The sequence below is a fragment of the Jaculus jaculus genome, chromosome 1 (assembly GCF_020740685.1).
Source record: "Jaculus jaculus isolate mJacJac1 chromosome 1, mJacJac1.mat.Y.cur, whole genome shotgun sequence".
Taxonomy (NCBI): domain Eukaryota; kingdom Metazoa; phylum Chordata; class Mammalia; order Rodentia; family Dipodidae; genus Jaculus; species Jaculus jaculus.
In genome coordinates, this window is record NC_059102.1 from 17,833,034 (window position 1) to 17,847,106 (window position 14,073).

The following is a 14,073-nucleotide window of genomic DNA, read 5'->3' on the forward strand; positions in this document are numbered from 1 at the left end:
AATAGTAAAATATTCCCCTCGACATCCATTTCGTACAGATTTCCCCCGCTCCCCTCAGGCAATAATTAGCATGCTCTATGCGCCAGTACCTTAGAATCCAACTTGATTTTCTCTTCCTTCAGCTCCTCTGTGGCTCTCTGAATTTTTTCACGACATCTGGTTATTTCTGACTTTACTGTAATACAAATGAAATCTTTTTTTTTTTTTAAATTTTTATTTGAGAGCGACAGACACAGAGAGAAAGACAGATAGAGGGAGAGAGAGAGAATGGGCGCGCCAGGGCTTCCAGCCTCTGCAAACGAACTCCAGACACGTGCGCCCCCTTGTGCATCTGGCTAACGTGGGACCTGGGGAACCGAGCCTCGAACCGGGGTCCTTAGGCTTCACAGGCAAGCGCTTAACCGCTAAGCCATCTCTCCAGCCCCAAATGAAATCTTTAATCACATCCATCTTTCTGGGTGCCCACGTGGGCGGCGGCAGCTGCCGGGTGGGTTTTGAGTTGTGGTTGCCGAAAGGCTCGGGACCAGCACCCTCGGGCTCTCCCACCCCCCGCCCGGGCACCCCTCGGGAGCACCGGCCCACCTTCTCGCATCAACCGGCGACCCTCCTCGGCCCGATGCTCCGAGAAGATGATGTGCTGGAAAAGGGACTCCAGACTCATGCCGGGCGGCCGGGCTCCCGCCTTTCACTCCGCTGGCCTTCCACTGGGACTCTAGATCCTTCTAGAACTAGTCCACGCTCCTCCACCGGCGTCCTCCTCCGAGAAACCAACAAGTTTCAAGCGCTGCGGGCTGACTCCCCCGGCCCAGGCCTCCCGGGCTGTGGAGAAGTCTCGGCGAGGCCTCGCGAGAACTAAGCCTACGGGGGCTCTTTGGGGTCCATTCTGGTAGCTATTGGCAAACCTATGGGTCTTTAGGCCTCGGTAGAGTTGGGTCGTGCAGTCTCCAAGACACAAGCAACACGGTGTTATGCAGTGCAAAGTATTCAGGGTTCTAAATATAAACTTTTGCAAAGTCTTATCCTCTGAGGATAGCAAGGACTATAAATGCGTGATGTCGGATGTTCAGCCTTAATCATTCCTTCGTAATCAGGGCATATCTTTTTTGTCTGCTTTAAAATTAATCATTGCCTTTTGTAATCAAGCCTTTGGTAATATTAACACTTCAGTATCTGCACGATATGTGTCAGGGACCAAAGTGGTTGCTAATTAAAGCTTAACTATGAAAGGCACCTTTGGGATCTTTGCATGAGATTTTGTTTTAAATTTAAAAATAAAATATTTTTAGTCCCAGTAGGTCAAAATATTGACATTTTAATAAGCATTTGACTTTATTCTAAATGTAAAATTGACATTGGTTAAATGTAAAAAAGTAACCTCTAGCTATAATGCATTTAAAATTAAGCAAAATGTAAATTTTTATCATAACACAATACGCTTAATTAAGGGTTCAATAATACCATCGTATATAATTGGTTCTAAATGTTAACCTATTCTAAATTTTTACTTTAACTTTTCTTGTCATGTCTGCATGAAATCTAATATTTTAACTTATTATACACTAAAAAAGAATTACCAATAAGAATATTCAAAAGCAAGTATCAATAAATTTTGGCTGTTGCTTTTAACGTAAGCTTTCTTGCCAAGTTTTCATTTATAAACTTGAAATTATTGTGAACAAGTCATAATGATATGTTATTTTATTTTATTTTTTAATTTTGGGGAGTGCATATGTAGTCTATGTGGTGTGTATGTATGTATGCATACATGTAGTGTATGCATGTATACATGCTGTTGCATACAGCCTAGAGGAGAACTTCAGGAATCTTCTATCACCCTTCCACTTTATTTTAATGAGACAGAGTATGTCACTAAACTTGGAGTATACTGTGTTTTGGTTAGAATGGTTGACCAGCAAGTCATCAGCAACAATCCTTTCCTACACTTCCTTTGGCACTGGAGTTTCAGGCATGCAGGACTACCAAGATTTTTAAATGTGTGCATAATCCTTCATTACATGTATGTATGTATATAATATCTAGATAGATAGAAATCGACTTAACGATTGTGTTTTTTTTGTTTGTTTGTTTGTTTTTAGGATTGGAAGTGAAGCTGACTGTGGCTTGAACTATTTTCTTTGAGCACTCACTTTGGAGGGTCCTGAATTATACGACGGCAGCCATCAAAGGACAGGGCTTCCAGAAGATAAATTACATTACTAATTAATACCACTCCTTTCAGAATTATTTCCTGTGAACTTGCACAGGGAGCATCCTCACAAGGAGGCTGGTCTTCAAAAGCATGATGCTTCTTTTTAACATTCTAATTTTATTAGTTACACTCAAACTCCATTCATTATTTAACATGCTCTTTCTGTACTAAACCTTGGCAGAATGAAATTTAGGCAGTCTTTTGAAGCCCAATTGCTTCAGTCACACAGAAGTATGGAACAGAGAGCTACTGGAAATTCAAGAACGGGACAGCTGGGAGGAATGGCATCCTCACATTCTGTAGTCATCTTCACAGGCCAGAACATTCTAGTGCTTTTAAATCTTATTAGAATCTTCTGAGTGTTACTATAATTATAGACATTAGCAGAGCTTTAAATTTTAACTTTGTTTATTGAAGCAAACATAGTTATAGAAGCCCACAATTTAAACTTTGCATGTTTCATAATAATAAATAAAAGTAATGTATTAAGACATTAAAATCTAGCTTTAGTCATACATTTTGTGTATTAAGATTTTTTCTCTTATAGCTATATGTGCTGATTACATCCCATAATGTACAGAACAAGAATGGCATTACTTAAATTTATGGCAAATAAAAATGGTGTATGACATGATAAAACTTTGTGGGCATACTATTTTCTGAAAATGTATCCTCTAAGAATAAAAACCCAAAATGATTCATTCGACAACTGTTTAATGGGCTTCTGCTTTTCATTCAACATTCACCCAACAAATATTATTGAGCATTTCCTATGCACCATGTTAGAGAAACAGCAAGAAGATTTAATAAAAACAGGGCTACATAAAAAAATAATTTTCTTCCCCTGGATAATTTGAACCTCATTGGAGAATTATTATATTTTTAGCATTTTGGCAGTGTTATAAACAACTGCATTCAGATGTTTCAACAGATGTTTTTTTTAGAAAGAAAGCCAATTATTTGCATTATGATAACCACATATGATTCTTATATCTAAACCTTCCATCTGTACATGTTTCATGGAACTGCATACCTATGGCACATAATGATTCAGCTCACTCTCACGCTCATACTTCTGCTCATAATCACAGTCGCACCTGGCTGTGGAGCCATTAATCACTGCTTTGCTAGAAGGTCCTCGATGAGGCTAGACCGCTCTTGTGATTTAAAGTGCAGTTCCTCTCCTTTCTTAGATTGATGATTTTTTTCCCCAAGTTCGAAACCTGGCTTGCAAATACTCACTAGCCCAAGGCATATATATGGCAATGGAAAGAGGAAAAGTAATGCTTTTTTTTTTTAAAAAAAAAAAAATGTTTTTCTTAGGGCATCTACCATAAAGAAAAGAATTGTGAGCTCAACCAAGTTTAACAGCCATATATTGAGTGTCTACTAAGTATAAAATCCTCTCCTGGGTCCTAAGGAGGATGCAAAGTTGAAAAGACGCAGACCCTGCTCTCCTGGAGGTCACAGTCTATTAAATGGAGCCGAGTAGCACAAAAGACTCCTCAGCAAGCTGTCTATGAGACCTTCACACACATGCTATGGGAATATGGTGGGTGGAGAAAGATTAAGTCTGCTGCAGAGGATTTATCTGCAGAGTTCACAGGGAGGTTGGTCCTTTAATAGAAAATAAGGATGAGAAAGCAGAAAGGTAGACAAGTCTAACATCTGGAAGAAGTTGAGCATTGTCTTGTGTCTGGTGTAGAACCATGTGATGTTTTTGAGTAGGTGATGGGATGGCAGAATTGCTCTACACAGTCAATCCATGACAGTGGGTTGGAAACACTGAAAAGAATGAGACTGCCATTTTGCATGTATTGAATAGCTTTCTAGTCTACTTTTGCTGCTGTAACAAAATGCCATAAGCTAAATAGTTTAAATGCAATGGAAATTTATTTTTCAGAAGTTTGGAGGCTCTGAAGTTCAAGATTAAGGTGCCTGCAGATTCAGTGTAAGTCAATTTCCTGGTTCCTAGAAGATGTCTTCTTACCGCATCCTCACAAGACAGTGGAGACTAGCTATCATTCTCTGTCTGATTTTCCTTTTAATAAAGAAAAAGTGGGACTGGAGAGATGGCTTAATGGTTAAGGCACTTGATTACAAAACCAAAGGACCCAGATTCGATCCCCCAGGACCCACATGAGCCAGATGCATAAGGTGGGAACACCCATTCTCTCTCTCTCTCATATATATCTTCCTCTTTCTCTCTTAAATCAATTAATAAATAAATGAAAGGACAAGTGACTTACTGAACCTCAAGCACAAGATAGGAAAATTTAACAAGATAAATATCAGAAAACAAAACATATTCCCCAGGCGAGGTAATGTGTACAGGTGATAACTGAATTTATCCTATTTTTTTCTGCCACAATTAGCAGTCTTTTTAGGACCATTTCTTATATACATTTTATTAAAAAAAATTTACTATAAGTGAAAAGTCTTATTTTTTAAAAATTAAGTTAGAAACTGTGTGGACAAACCATGTGTCTGATTTTGTGTTGAGCTCTCACCAGCTTCTCCACTTCTTCTTGAGCATATTTTGCATATTCTCAGTGCCTGTCTCCATCACCCTGACGCAGTTGTCAGGCTCGCCGTGGAAGCCGCACTCTTGCTCATATTGCTAGTTCCTCTGTGGCTTCACCTGAACCCTGGCTGAGATGTGAGGGGTGGTTCATCTCCTGCCAGGGAGTCAGCTGTCTTTTCCTGTCTTGTTGATAGATTTTGGTTCTCTCTGCCTTCTGATTTCACCCCCGGAATTCTAGCATGGTTATGAGTCTGCCATTTTGACCAGAAGTCCTAAAATGTCTTCTTCTCTGTCTATCTGTCTGTCTGTCTATCTATCTATTCATCCATTGTGTGTGTGCGTGTGTGTGTGTGTGTGTGTGTGTGTGTGTGTGTGTGTGTAAAATTAATTTCAATCATGAGGCCCTTGATGTTGTTATTTAATCACTTTCCCAAAGGAACACTTCTGTGAGCATCAGATTATGGCTAGAATTTAAACAAATGAATCTGGATTGGACCCAAACGTTCAGATGGTAACACTCAATGTGAGTCAGTCAACAGCTGAGCCCTGACATGAAGGAATTATTTTAATTAACCCAATAACCTGTGGGGCCAATGCTTTTGGTATTTTGGAGGACTGAGGCAGAGAGAGCCGGGTGACTCACAGTGGGCCCAGTAGCGAGGAAGTGGCAGGGTGAGCATCTGAGTGCCCATCGCCCCTTGACCTCCTCATGCCGTCTCTAAAACCTTAAAGACTAGAGTCAATGAAATTATTTCTCTGTTCCATTTAAAAGTAGTCATATTATTTCAAAAAAGTGCTCATTACAAATTAGTACTTTTCTTCTTCCTTTCCCCCCCCTTTTTTTGTCAAGGGAGGGTCTCACTCTAACCCAAGCTGATCTGAAAATAACTCCGTACCCTCAAACTGGACTTGAACTCACAGTAATCTTCCTACCTCAGCCTCCTGAGTGCTGGGATTAAAGGTGTGCCACTTTTAGTTAGTGTTTTTTTGAAAGATATTTTCAGACTCCTAGAATGTGGATTAGTGATGCAATATATGTATAATCTGCCTTTGTTTTCCAATATTTATGTTAGCTTCCTAGGGCTTCTGTAACACAGTATCACAACTGTTTCAAGACAAAAGAAATTTATTCTGTCATGTTGTGGAGGCTAGAAATCCAGAATGAAGGTATTGTAGCCAGGTTCACATTGCTGGTAGAAATCACCAGACCACGAGCAGCTTGTGGGGGGAAAAAGAGGTTTATTTTGGCTTATAGGCTCGAGGGGGAGGCTACATGATGACAGGAAAAATGGTGGCATGAGAAAAGTATGGACATCACCCCCTGGCCAACATCAGGTGGACAACAAGAACAGGAGAGTATGCCAAACACTGACAAGGAAAAACTGGCTATAATACCCATAAGCCCACCCCCAACAATACACTCCCACCAGGAGGTGTGAATTCCCAAGTCTCCATCAGCTGGGAACCTAGCTTCCGAACTCCTAAGCTTATGGGGGACACCTGATTAAAACCACCACATTCTGCCCCTGGCCCCCATAAACTGATAACCATACTTGATGTAAGATACAATGCATTCAGTCCAATGTGAAAGTCCCCATAGTTTTATCAATCCCAATGACCTTCAAACATCCCAATAATCCAAGTTCTTTGTTTTAAATTTTGTTCATTTTTATTTATTTGAGAGTGACAGATAGAGAGAGAAAGGCAGAGAGAGAGAGACAGAATGGGCACGCCAGGGCCTCCAGCCATTGCAAATGAACTCCAGATGTGTGCGCCCCCTTGTGCATCTGGCTAACATGGGTCCTGGGGAATGGAGCCTCAAACCGGGGTCCCTAGGCTTCACAGGCAAGCACCTAACCACTAAGCCATCTCTCCAGCCCCCAAGTTCTTTTAATTGAATCATAATACCAAATAATCCCCCCAAAACCCATAATGGCACATAATAAACATTCACACTACAAAATATGGCACTGGGCATAGCAAAGAAATACTCAAGCAATACATGATTTAAACAGGACAAACAACAAACTCTGTAGCTCCAAGTCCAACAACTGTAGCCAGTGACAAGTCTCCAAGTCCGATAATTCTAGCCAACAAGTCTCTGGACTTCCAACTCTGCCCCTCCAGCTAGACTACTCATAGTCCTGGAAAACTTCATCCAGGGCCTGCAGCTTTCCTTAGTAGCCATCTTGTGGTCCCAGAATCTCCACTGGGTCTCCACTGCAACCCATGGTCCATTCTCACAGCTTCATTGGGTCTCCATGCAGGCAATCCAGCAAACCTGCTTCACACTGCCCATGGCCATTTCTAAAACACAAGATCATGTTGCAAATTCAATGACCCTCTCTTTCCTGCATTTCTTATACTCCACAATACCACGTAGGGTGCCAATTTGTTAATCCAGGGGGGAAATAAAGCCAACTTTGAAGAACAGGACATTCCTTGAGCATTATGTCCCCTTCAAACGAGTCTACATTCTTCCTGTTGCCCCGGTGCAGGTCAGCTGGCCCAGTCTCAATCGTTGTAATCTCTTAAACAATCGCAGATGAACAGGCAGCAGTTTAGGCCCAAATATTTCATTTTTTTCTGTGCCATATCCCTTGGCTCATACCAGTCCATTCCTACGCAGTGCAACCCTGCACAAATTCTCAGGACATGGTCTTAACAGCAAACCTCTCACAGAAACTGCTTCTAACCCAGTACAGGCAAAACTCTTTCTCACTATCATAAGTCAAACTTTACAGTCCATAATTATTATTTCATTCAGATCTTTCAACTCTGACCAGAATAGCCCATCAAGCTGTACTTACAGCACTGCAAGGCATCTCTTATGCCACGGTTTCAAATCCGTCCAAATTCCTCTTGAAAAACAGCTCCAAAAGACCAAAGCCACATAGTCAGGTGTCTATCAGTTATCCCACTCCTTGGTACTGACATTACTGTTGCAGCTAGGTTCTCATTCCTGGTAGAAATCACCCAACCAAGATCAGATTGTGGGAAAAAAGAGGTTTATTTTGGCTTACAGGCTTGAGAGGGAAACTCCATGAAGGCATAGAAAACAATGGCATCAACAGAGGGTGGACACCACCTCCTGGCCAACATCAGGTGGACAACAGGAACAGGAGAGTGTACCCAACACTGGCAAGGGGAAACTGGCTGTAATACCCATTAGCCCACCCCTAACAACACACTCCCTCCAGGAGGCATTAATTCCCAAATCTCTATCAGCTAGGAACTTAGCATTCAGTACACATAAGTTTATGGGGGACACTTGAATCAAACTACCACAGAAGGTTAGTTCCTTCTGGGTGCTCTTTAGGAAATCTCTTCCCAGCTTCTGGTCCTTGTTGGTAACACATGGTATTCCTTGGACTATAGAGACATCACCGTAGTCTCTATGTCTGTTGTCATTTGGAATTCTCCCTGTCTCTGTCTCCTCCTCCACAACCTCCTACTTCTCCTCTCTTTTTTTTTCTTTTCTTTTAATTAGTTTTTTTGAGGTAGGGGTCTCACTCTAGCCTATGCTGATCTGGAACTCACTCCATCACCCCAGGTTTGCCTCAGACTCGCAGTAATCCTCCTAACTCAGCCTCTCTAGTGCTGGAACTAAAGGCCTGACTTCTTTTTAATACATCAACCTGCCATAGTGGATAAGGGACTACTCCAGGATGACCTCATCTGAACTTATTATATCTTCCAATGATTCCATTTCCAAATACAGTCACATTCTAAGGTACTGAAAGTAAAGACCTCAATATCTTTTGGGAGGAACCAATGAACCCTTAAGTCTGAAAAATTAAGTTGCAGAAAATAGTTATGGTATGACAGTTAAGTTCTGTTGTTAAGTTGGTCAGATTAGGAATCAAGTAAGAGACATACCTCTTGGGCAGGCCTGTGTTTCCAGGAAGGATTAACTGAGAGAGAAAGACCTTCTCCAGAGTGGGCAGCCCTTCCTATGTGGAGTATATGTAAGGCTCCAAGACATACAGGGCCTTTTTACTGGCTTTCTGTGCTACTTGCCTGTACAGGAAGCCATCTGTTCTGTTGATGATATCCTATCCTCCACAGACATTGGAACCCAGCTTCATCAGTCTTCCAACATGGACTGAAGACCAGCAGCTCTCCAGGCTTCTAGAAGTTTGTTATTGCTGAGGCATCCAGCCTTGTAGACTGAGAATTTTACAATTCTCCAGCCTGTAGGCAGCTATTGTTGGACTGCCTGGCCTGGATCTTATATGCCGATCTATCAAATTCCCTATATTTTTTATTTATTTTTTTCTTTCTATCTATCTATCTATCTATCTATCTATCTATCTATCTATCTATCTATCTACCTACCTATATGGGGAAGAGAGAGAGAGGGAGAATGGTGTGCTAGGACCTCTAGCTGCTGCAAACAAACTCCAGATATGTACCACTTCGTGCATCTGGCTTTACTTGTGTCCTGAGGAGTTGAATCTGGGTCTTTTGGCTTTGTAGGCAATAGCCTTAACCACTAAGGCATCTCTCCAGCCCTCAAATTCCCTTTATAACACATATTCGTTCTATTGGTTCTGTTATTCTAGAGAACCCCAAAGTCTGTGGTTCTAAATTAGTTTTCTAATGAAACTGGTTTATTTACTTTATAGCTGAAGAATTTTAGTGGTTTAAGTAACTTTAGAAAATATTTTACACAATCTTTCATGTGTGTATGTGGTACTGGTTATTAAATCTATGGCCTTGTATATGCTAGGTAAGTCCTCTGCTACCAAGCTACATCCCCAGACCATTGCATCATCCTTTTATTTTCTAGGTATTAACAATTAACATCAGGGCCAGGGAGGTATGAATTTCTTCAGTGTTACACATGCAATTAATATCTGAGCTAGATAGAGACCATCCCCCTCCTAATTACTTCTGTTCCAATGAAAGATCTTTTTTGGCTCACCAGTACCTTTCAGCCAACTGAACTAAAGCAACTCCCCTTTTATCTGCATTGAATATTTTTACAAGAGTTTCAAGAAAGTTTATAATTACCAGGGGCTAGAGTCAGCTTTGAGATATTTATCTATTCATGGCCCTTCCCCATTAAGGACATTGAAGAGATGATAGTTAGGTAGTTAGCTGATAAATAGAGAAAATGCCTGTGCATACAACGTATCTAGATGTACACACTTATGCTAAAATGACACATGTAAGTAGAAAATGTTTGAAAATTTTAATTTGATTTTCAATCTTGTATCCATAAAATAGAAACGAAGGTAAATTGTCAGTTCATTTTTAGAATGTACGTGTATGTGTGTGTGCATGTGTGTGTGTGTGTGCATTGGCATGTGGATGTGGGTGCACATGTATGAGCATATAGAGGTCAGAGGTTGACATCAGGTGTCTTCCTTGATCACTCTATTTTATTATTACTACTTTTTATTTTTATAATTTTTGGTTTTTTGAGGTAGAGTCTCATTCTATCCCACACTGACCTGGACTTCACCATGTAGTCTCAGGGTGACCTTGAACTCACAGTGATCAGTCTTTCTACCTCTGCCACCAGGGTGCTGGGATTAAAGGTGTGCGCCACCATGGCCCGCTCACTCTTTTTTGTTGTTGTTGTTGAGGCAGCCTCTCACTTGAGCATAGGGCTTGTCTATTCATCTAGTCTTGCTAGCCAGCTTGCTCGGGGAGCCCCTATGCCAGTGTGCCCAGCCCTGGGATTAGAGATGGGTACCATGCCCCTTTTAGCATTTATGTGGGTGCTGGGGATCTGAACTCCAGTTTTCATGCTTGTAGGGCAAGTGTTTTGTCCACTGAGCCACCTCATCAGACCCTTGTCAGCTCTTATTCAACCCCTAGGGACTTTCACATGTTAGGAAATTCCTCTACCACTGAGCTACATCCCTAGTTCAAACTGTTGATTCTTAGTCATTGATAAAGAAAATCACACTTCTTTGATTTCTGAAGTAGAGCGTAGGTAGAAATTCTATCAGCACTTTTGTGGTCAATAAACCCCAAAATCACAGGGAGAAAGCTCTCTAGGGTAGCTGTTGAACTTGGAGTTTTACCTTGTCAGGGCCCAGACCCCAGCTAGTGACCAAAAAAGGTTGTCCCGCTGCCTTAGCCAAAATAACAGACTGCCAGTCCTAGGAAACAAAAACAAAACTTGGTAATCAGATTCGCTTCATGTTTGATCCATGTGTTATCAATAAGCAGGCAGTAGACAGATACCATGTATAAGGTGAGTGAAAATTTAGCATTAAAACGATGAATAAGGTAAGGGGTTGTGATCTGGATCTATCAGGTTGTTTCCATGATAATAAAGCTCAATCGTTTTGAATTACAGAGAAATGACTAATAGAAAAAGTTTGAATTTCTTTCTCTTTTTACCAATTACTTGTGAAAATCATTAACATAGGATTTGCTTACCTAGTAAGTGCATGGTTACTTACCCACTAAGCAACTGACTTTTAGTTAAGTCCAAATTTAGACAAACAACACATTCTGTTCTAGCTTCTTAATACAATATATGTAAATGAAGATTTTTCTATTAATTTAAGTGAATGGTGCCTATTTGCAAAATAGGGGTAAATTTCAGTATTGCTATTATTTTCTCTGAATTATTCAGTACAAATCTGGAAACTTTGAAAAAAAATCAAAGTATTGGTATTGGTTTTTTTTGTGTAGATAAAATTAGCTATAAATCATACTTCTTAAAACACCTTGCTAAATTGCTCATTTATCAGGATAAAATTATTTTATGCTTTATGTTTAAAATGACTTTAGTGGCCTTAGTACAATAGTATTATGTTATAAAACCCAGACACTGCCATTATTTTCCCTCTAAGCTGCCATAGACAGCTCAAAATGTTTTATCATAGTGGGCATGGCTCATAAACCTTATCTTTTATTTGACATTGCAGGTGTGTTCATAACAGAACATAGAAAACTCTCTAAGATAGTGAAGGCAAACAATTAGTTAGCATTTAAATAAAGGGGCTTACTAAGAAACAATTAAAACTAAAAATACTCCAAGAAGCTGGGTGTGGTAGCACATGCCTTTAAACACAGCACTCAGAAGGCAGAGGTAGGAGGATTGTTGTGGGTTCGAGGCCAGCCTGAGAATACATAGTGAATTCCAGGTTAACCTGGGCTACAGTGAAATCCTACCTTGGGGGAAAAAAAAAAGGAACAGAAGCTAATTTGGGTTGGGGAGTAAGGTGTTTGCCTGTGAAACCTAAGGACCCAGATTCGACTCCCTCTACTCAGGTAAGCCAGATGTAAATGGGGGCTCATGTATCTGGAGTTCATTTGCAGTGCCTAGAGACCTTAGAGCGCCCATTCTCTCTCTCTCCCTTAAATAAATAAATAAATAAACAAACAAACAAACAAACAAACAAACATAGATCACTACTCCAAGTATCTCTAGGTAATAGCAAAATTAGTAGTTCCAAAATAGAATTGAATATCCGAAGACATAAGGAAACATTGCAAACTCTCTCTCTCTGTCTCTCTCTACCCACACACACAAAATCACTTAATGTTCTTATAGTTCTGTATTTGGTATACCTCATCATTTTGCTGACAAAATGTGTATATGTTCAAATTTCATAAGCTTTTTGCTAATCTACCTTCTACCACTTCCTTCGTCAAGGCAGTAACAAAGAGGGCTAAAAACAGCCAAGCTCCCACGCTCTATTGTAGCTTAGCCTCCAGTGATTAAATGCAAGGATTGTGTGCACAGGATCCAAACATTCATAAAAAAGATTTATGGCAATATTCTTAGAAGAAATTAATAAAATCTAAGAGAAGTTGTCAGAAAAATGTCCCAAAGACAATTTTGTTTCAGTAATTGTTGTATTTTAAATGCTTTCATTTTCTTTTGTGATGTCTTTTATCTTACTTACAGATGCTATTACTCATAAAATATGATATTTCCGTCTCAAAGGCTGTAACTGTAAATGAAACATAATATTCTCATGTAGGAGTAGATAAGGAGATTCAGATCTCCTCCTCCCCAGTGTAAGCTGACTCCTCCAGAGGTCAGGACACCAGCTCAACTTCCGGTAAGTGCAGCTGTGATACTTTATGTGGCTGACCAAACACCTTTTCTTTCTTTTAGTCAGTCCCAGCATTTGGTTGTCAGCCTGCCTGAGAGGTTTACAAGGTGGAAGTTGTTCTACATCTTGAGAATGGTGTTATGCCCTTAGGGTGTATATACGAGGAATAGCCATAGACATCACTCAGCAAGTGTTCACTGGAGTCCTAGTGTGTTTATCAGACTCCATAATATAATAATGAACAAAGCCAGTGAACTTTCTGTACTGACAGCTTCAACAGAGGCAATAAGAGAATATACACACTCATCTGCTCAGTGCAAGAACAGTAATGTAGGTATCAAACGTAATAATAATAATGTGGTCTAGAGACCTGGTGTGCCCAGTGAAGACAACACATCTATGCTCCAGCAGTTCCTCAGACCTGACAGTCTTGACATCTGAAATATGAAAGAGGAAGACAATGGGATTTGTTTAGAGATGGGGTGGCCAAAAGGCTTAGCGCCCAATCACGCAGATCCTTAAAGGCAATACAAGGACTCTGAATCTTATTCAGCACTGGATAGAAGAGTCTAAAGGAATGCTTGCATTTTAAAACCAAAAAAAAAAAAAAAAAAAAAAAAGACAACAATGTTGAGTGGAATGACATCACATCGTTGTGAAAGGAGTTGACCCAGGTCCAGGGTTCACCGTGACTGATAGGTAGCTATGTGTTCTTGAGGAAGTCTTGATTCTCTTTCCTCCTATTTCACCTATCTCCAAATGGAATTCTAGGAGCAGAGTAAACAAAAGAGAAGAAACAGGAGAGAGAAATAAAAATTCAATAGTTAAAAATGGAAATTTCAGATGTAAGGCACTTAGAAAATAATAAAATGTATTGAAATCAATGCCATGGCTAAAGTTTAATATCAAGGCCTCAGGGAAGGAAAGGGTAAGAGATAGCCACACTCTTCTATATCTTTTAACTGTATTTGTACATAGGCAGGTATATAGTAGGGATTTACTGGTCTACCCATTCTGACTGTAAATATGCTAAAACATCCTCACAGGCGGTATATGACACCTGCTCTAGCCCTCTATATGAACTCTACCATCTCTGTTGTCTAACTTTTTTATGACAGAGAGAGAGAGAGAGAATTAGCATTTCAGGGCTTCCAGCCATTGCAATAGAACCCCAGATGTGTGTACCACCGCGTGCGCATGTGCGACTTTGTGCACTTATGTCACCTTGTGCGTCTGGCTTAAGTGGGATCTGGAGAGTTGAAACATGGATCCTTAGGCATTGCAGATAAGTTCCTTAATTGCTAAGCCAT

At 40.3% G+C, this 14,073-nt stretch overlaps 1 protein-coding gene across 1 annotated transcript in view; it reads right to left on the reverse strand.

Annotated features, from left to right (window-relative positions):
* Nucleotides 1-661, reverse strand: part of Ccdc172 (coiled-coil domain containing 172) — a 76,195-nt gene extending 75,534 nt beyond the window's left edge. Inside the window, exons 1-2 of the mRNA XM_045145402.1 lie at nucleotides 583-661; nucleotides 90-175 (exon numbers count right to left, since the gene is read on the reverse strand). Of these exons, the coding sequence (XP_045001337.1) occupies nucleotides 90-175; nucleotides 583-661 (165 nt within the window). The remainder of the gene's footprint in view (nucleotides 1-89; nucleotides 176-582) is intronic.
* Between the last annotated feature and the right edge of the window lie 13,412 nt (nucleotides 662-14,073).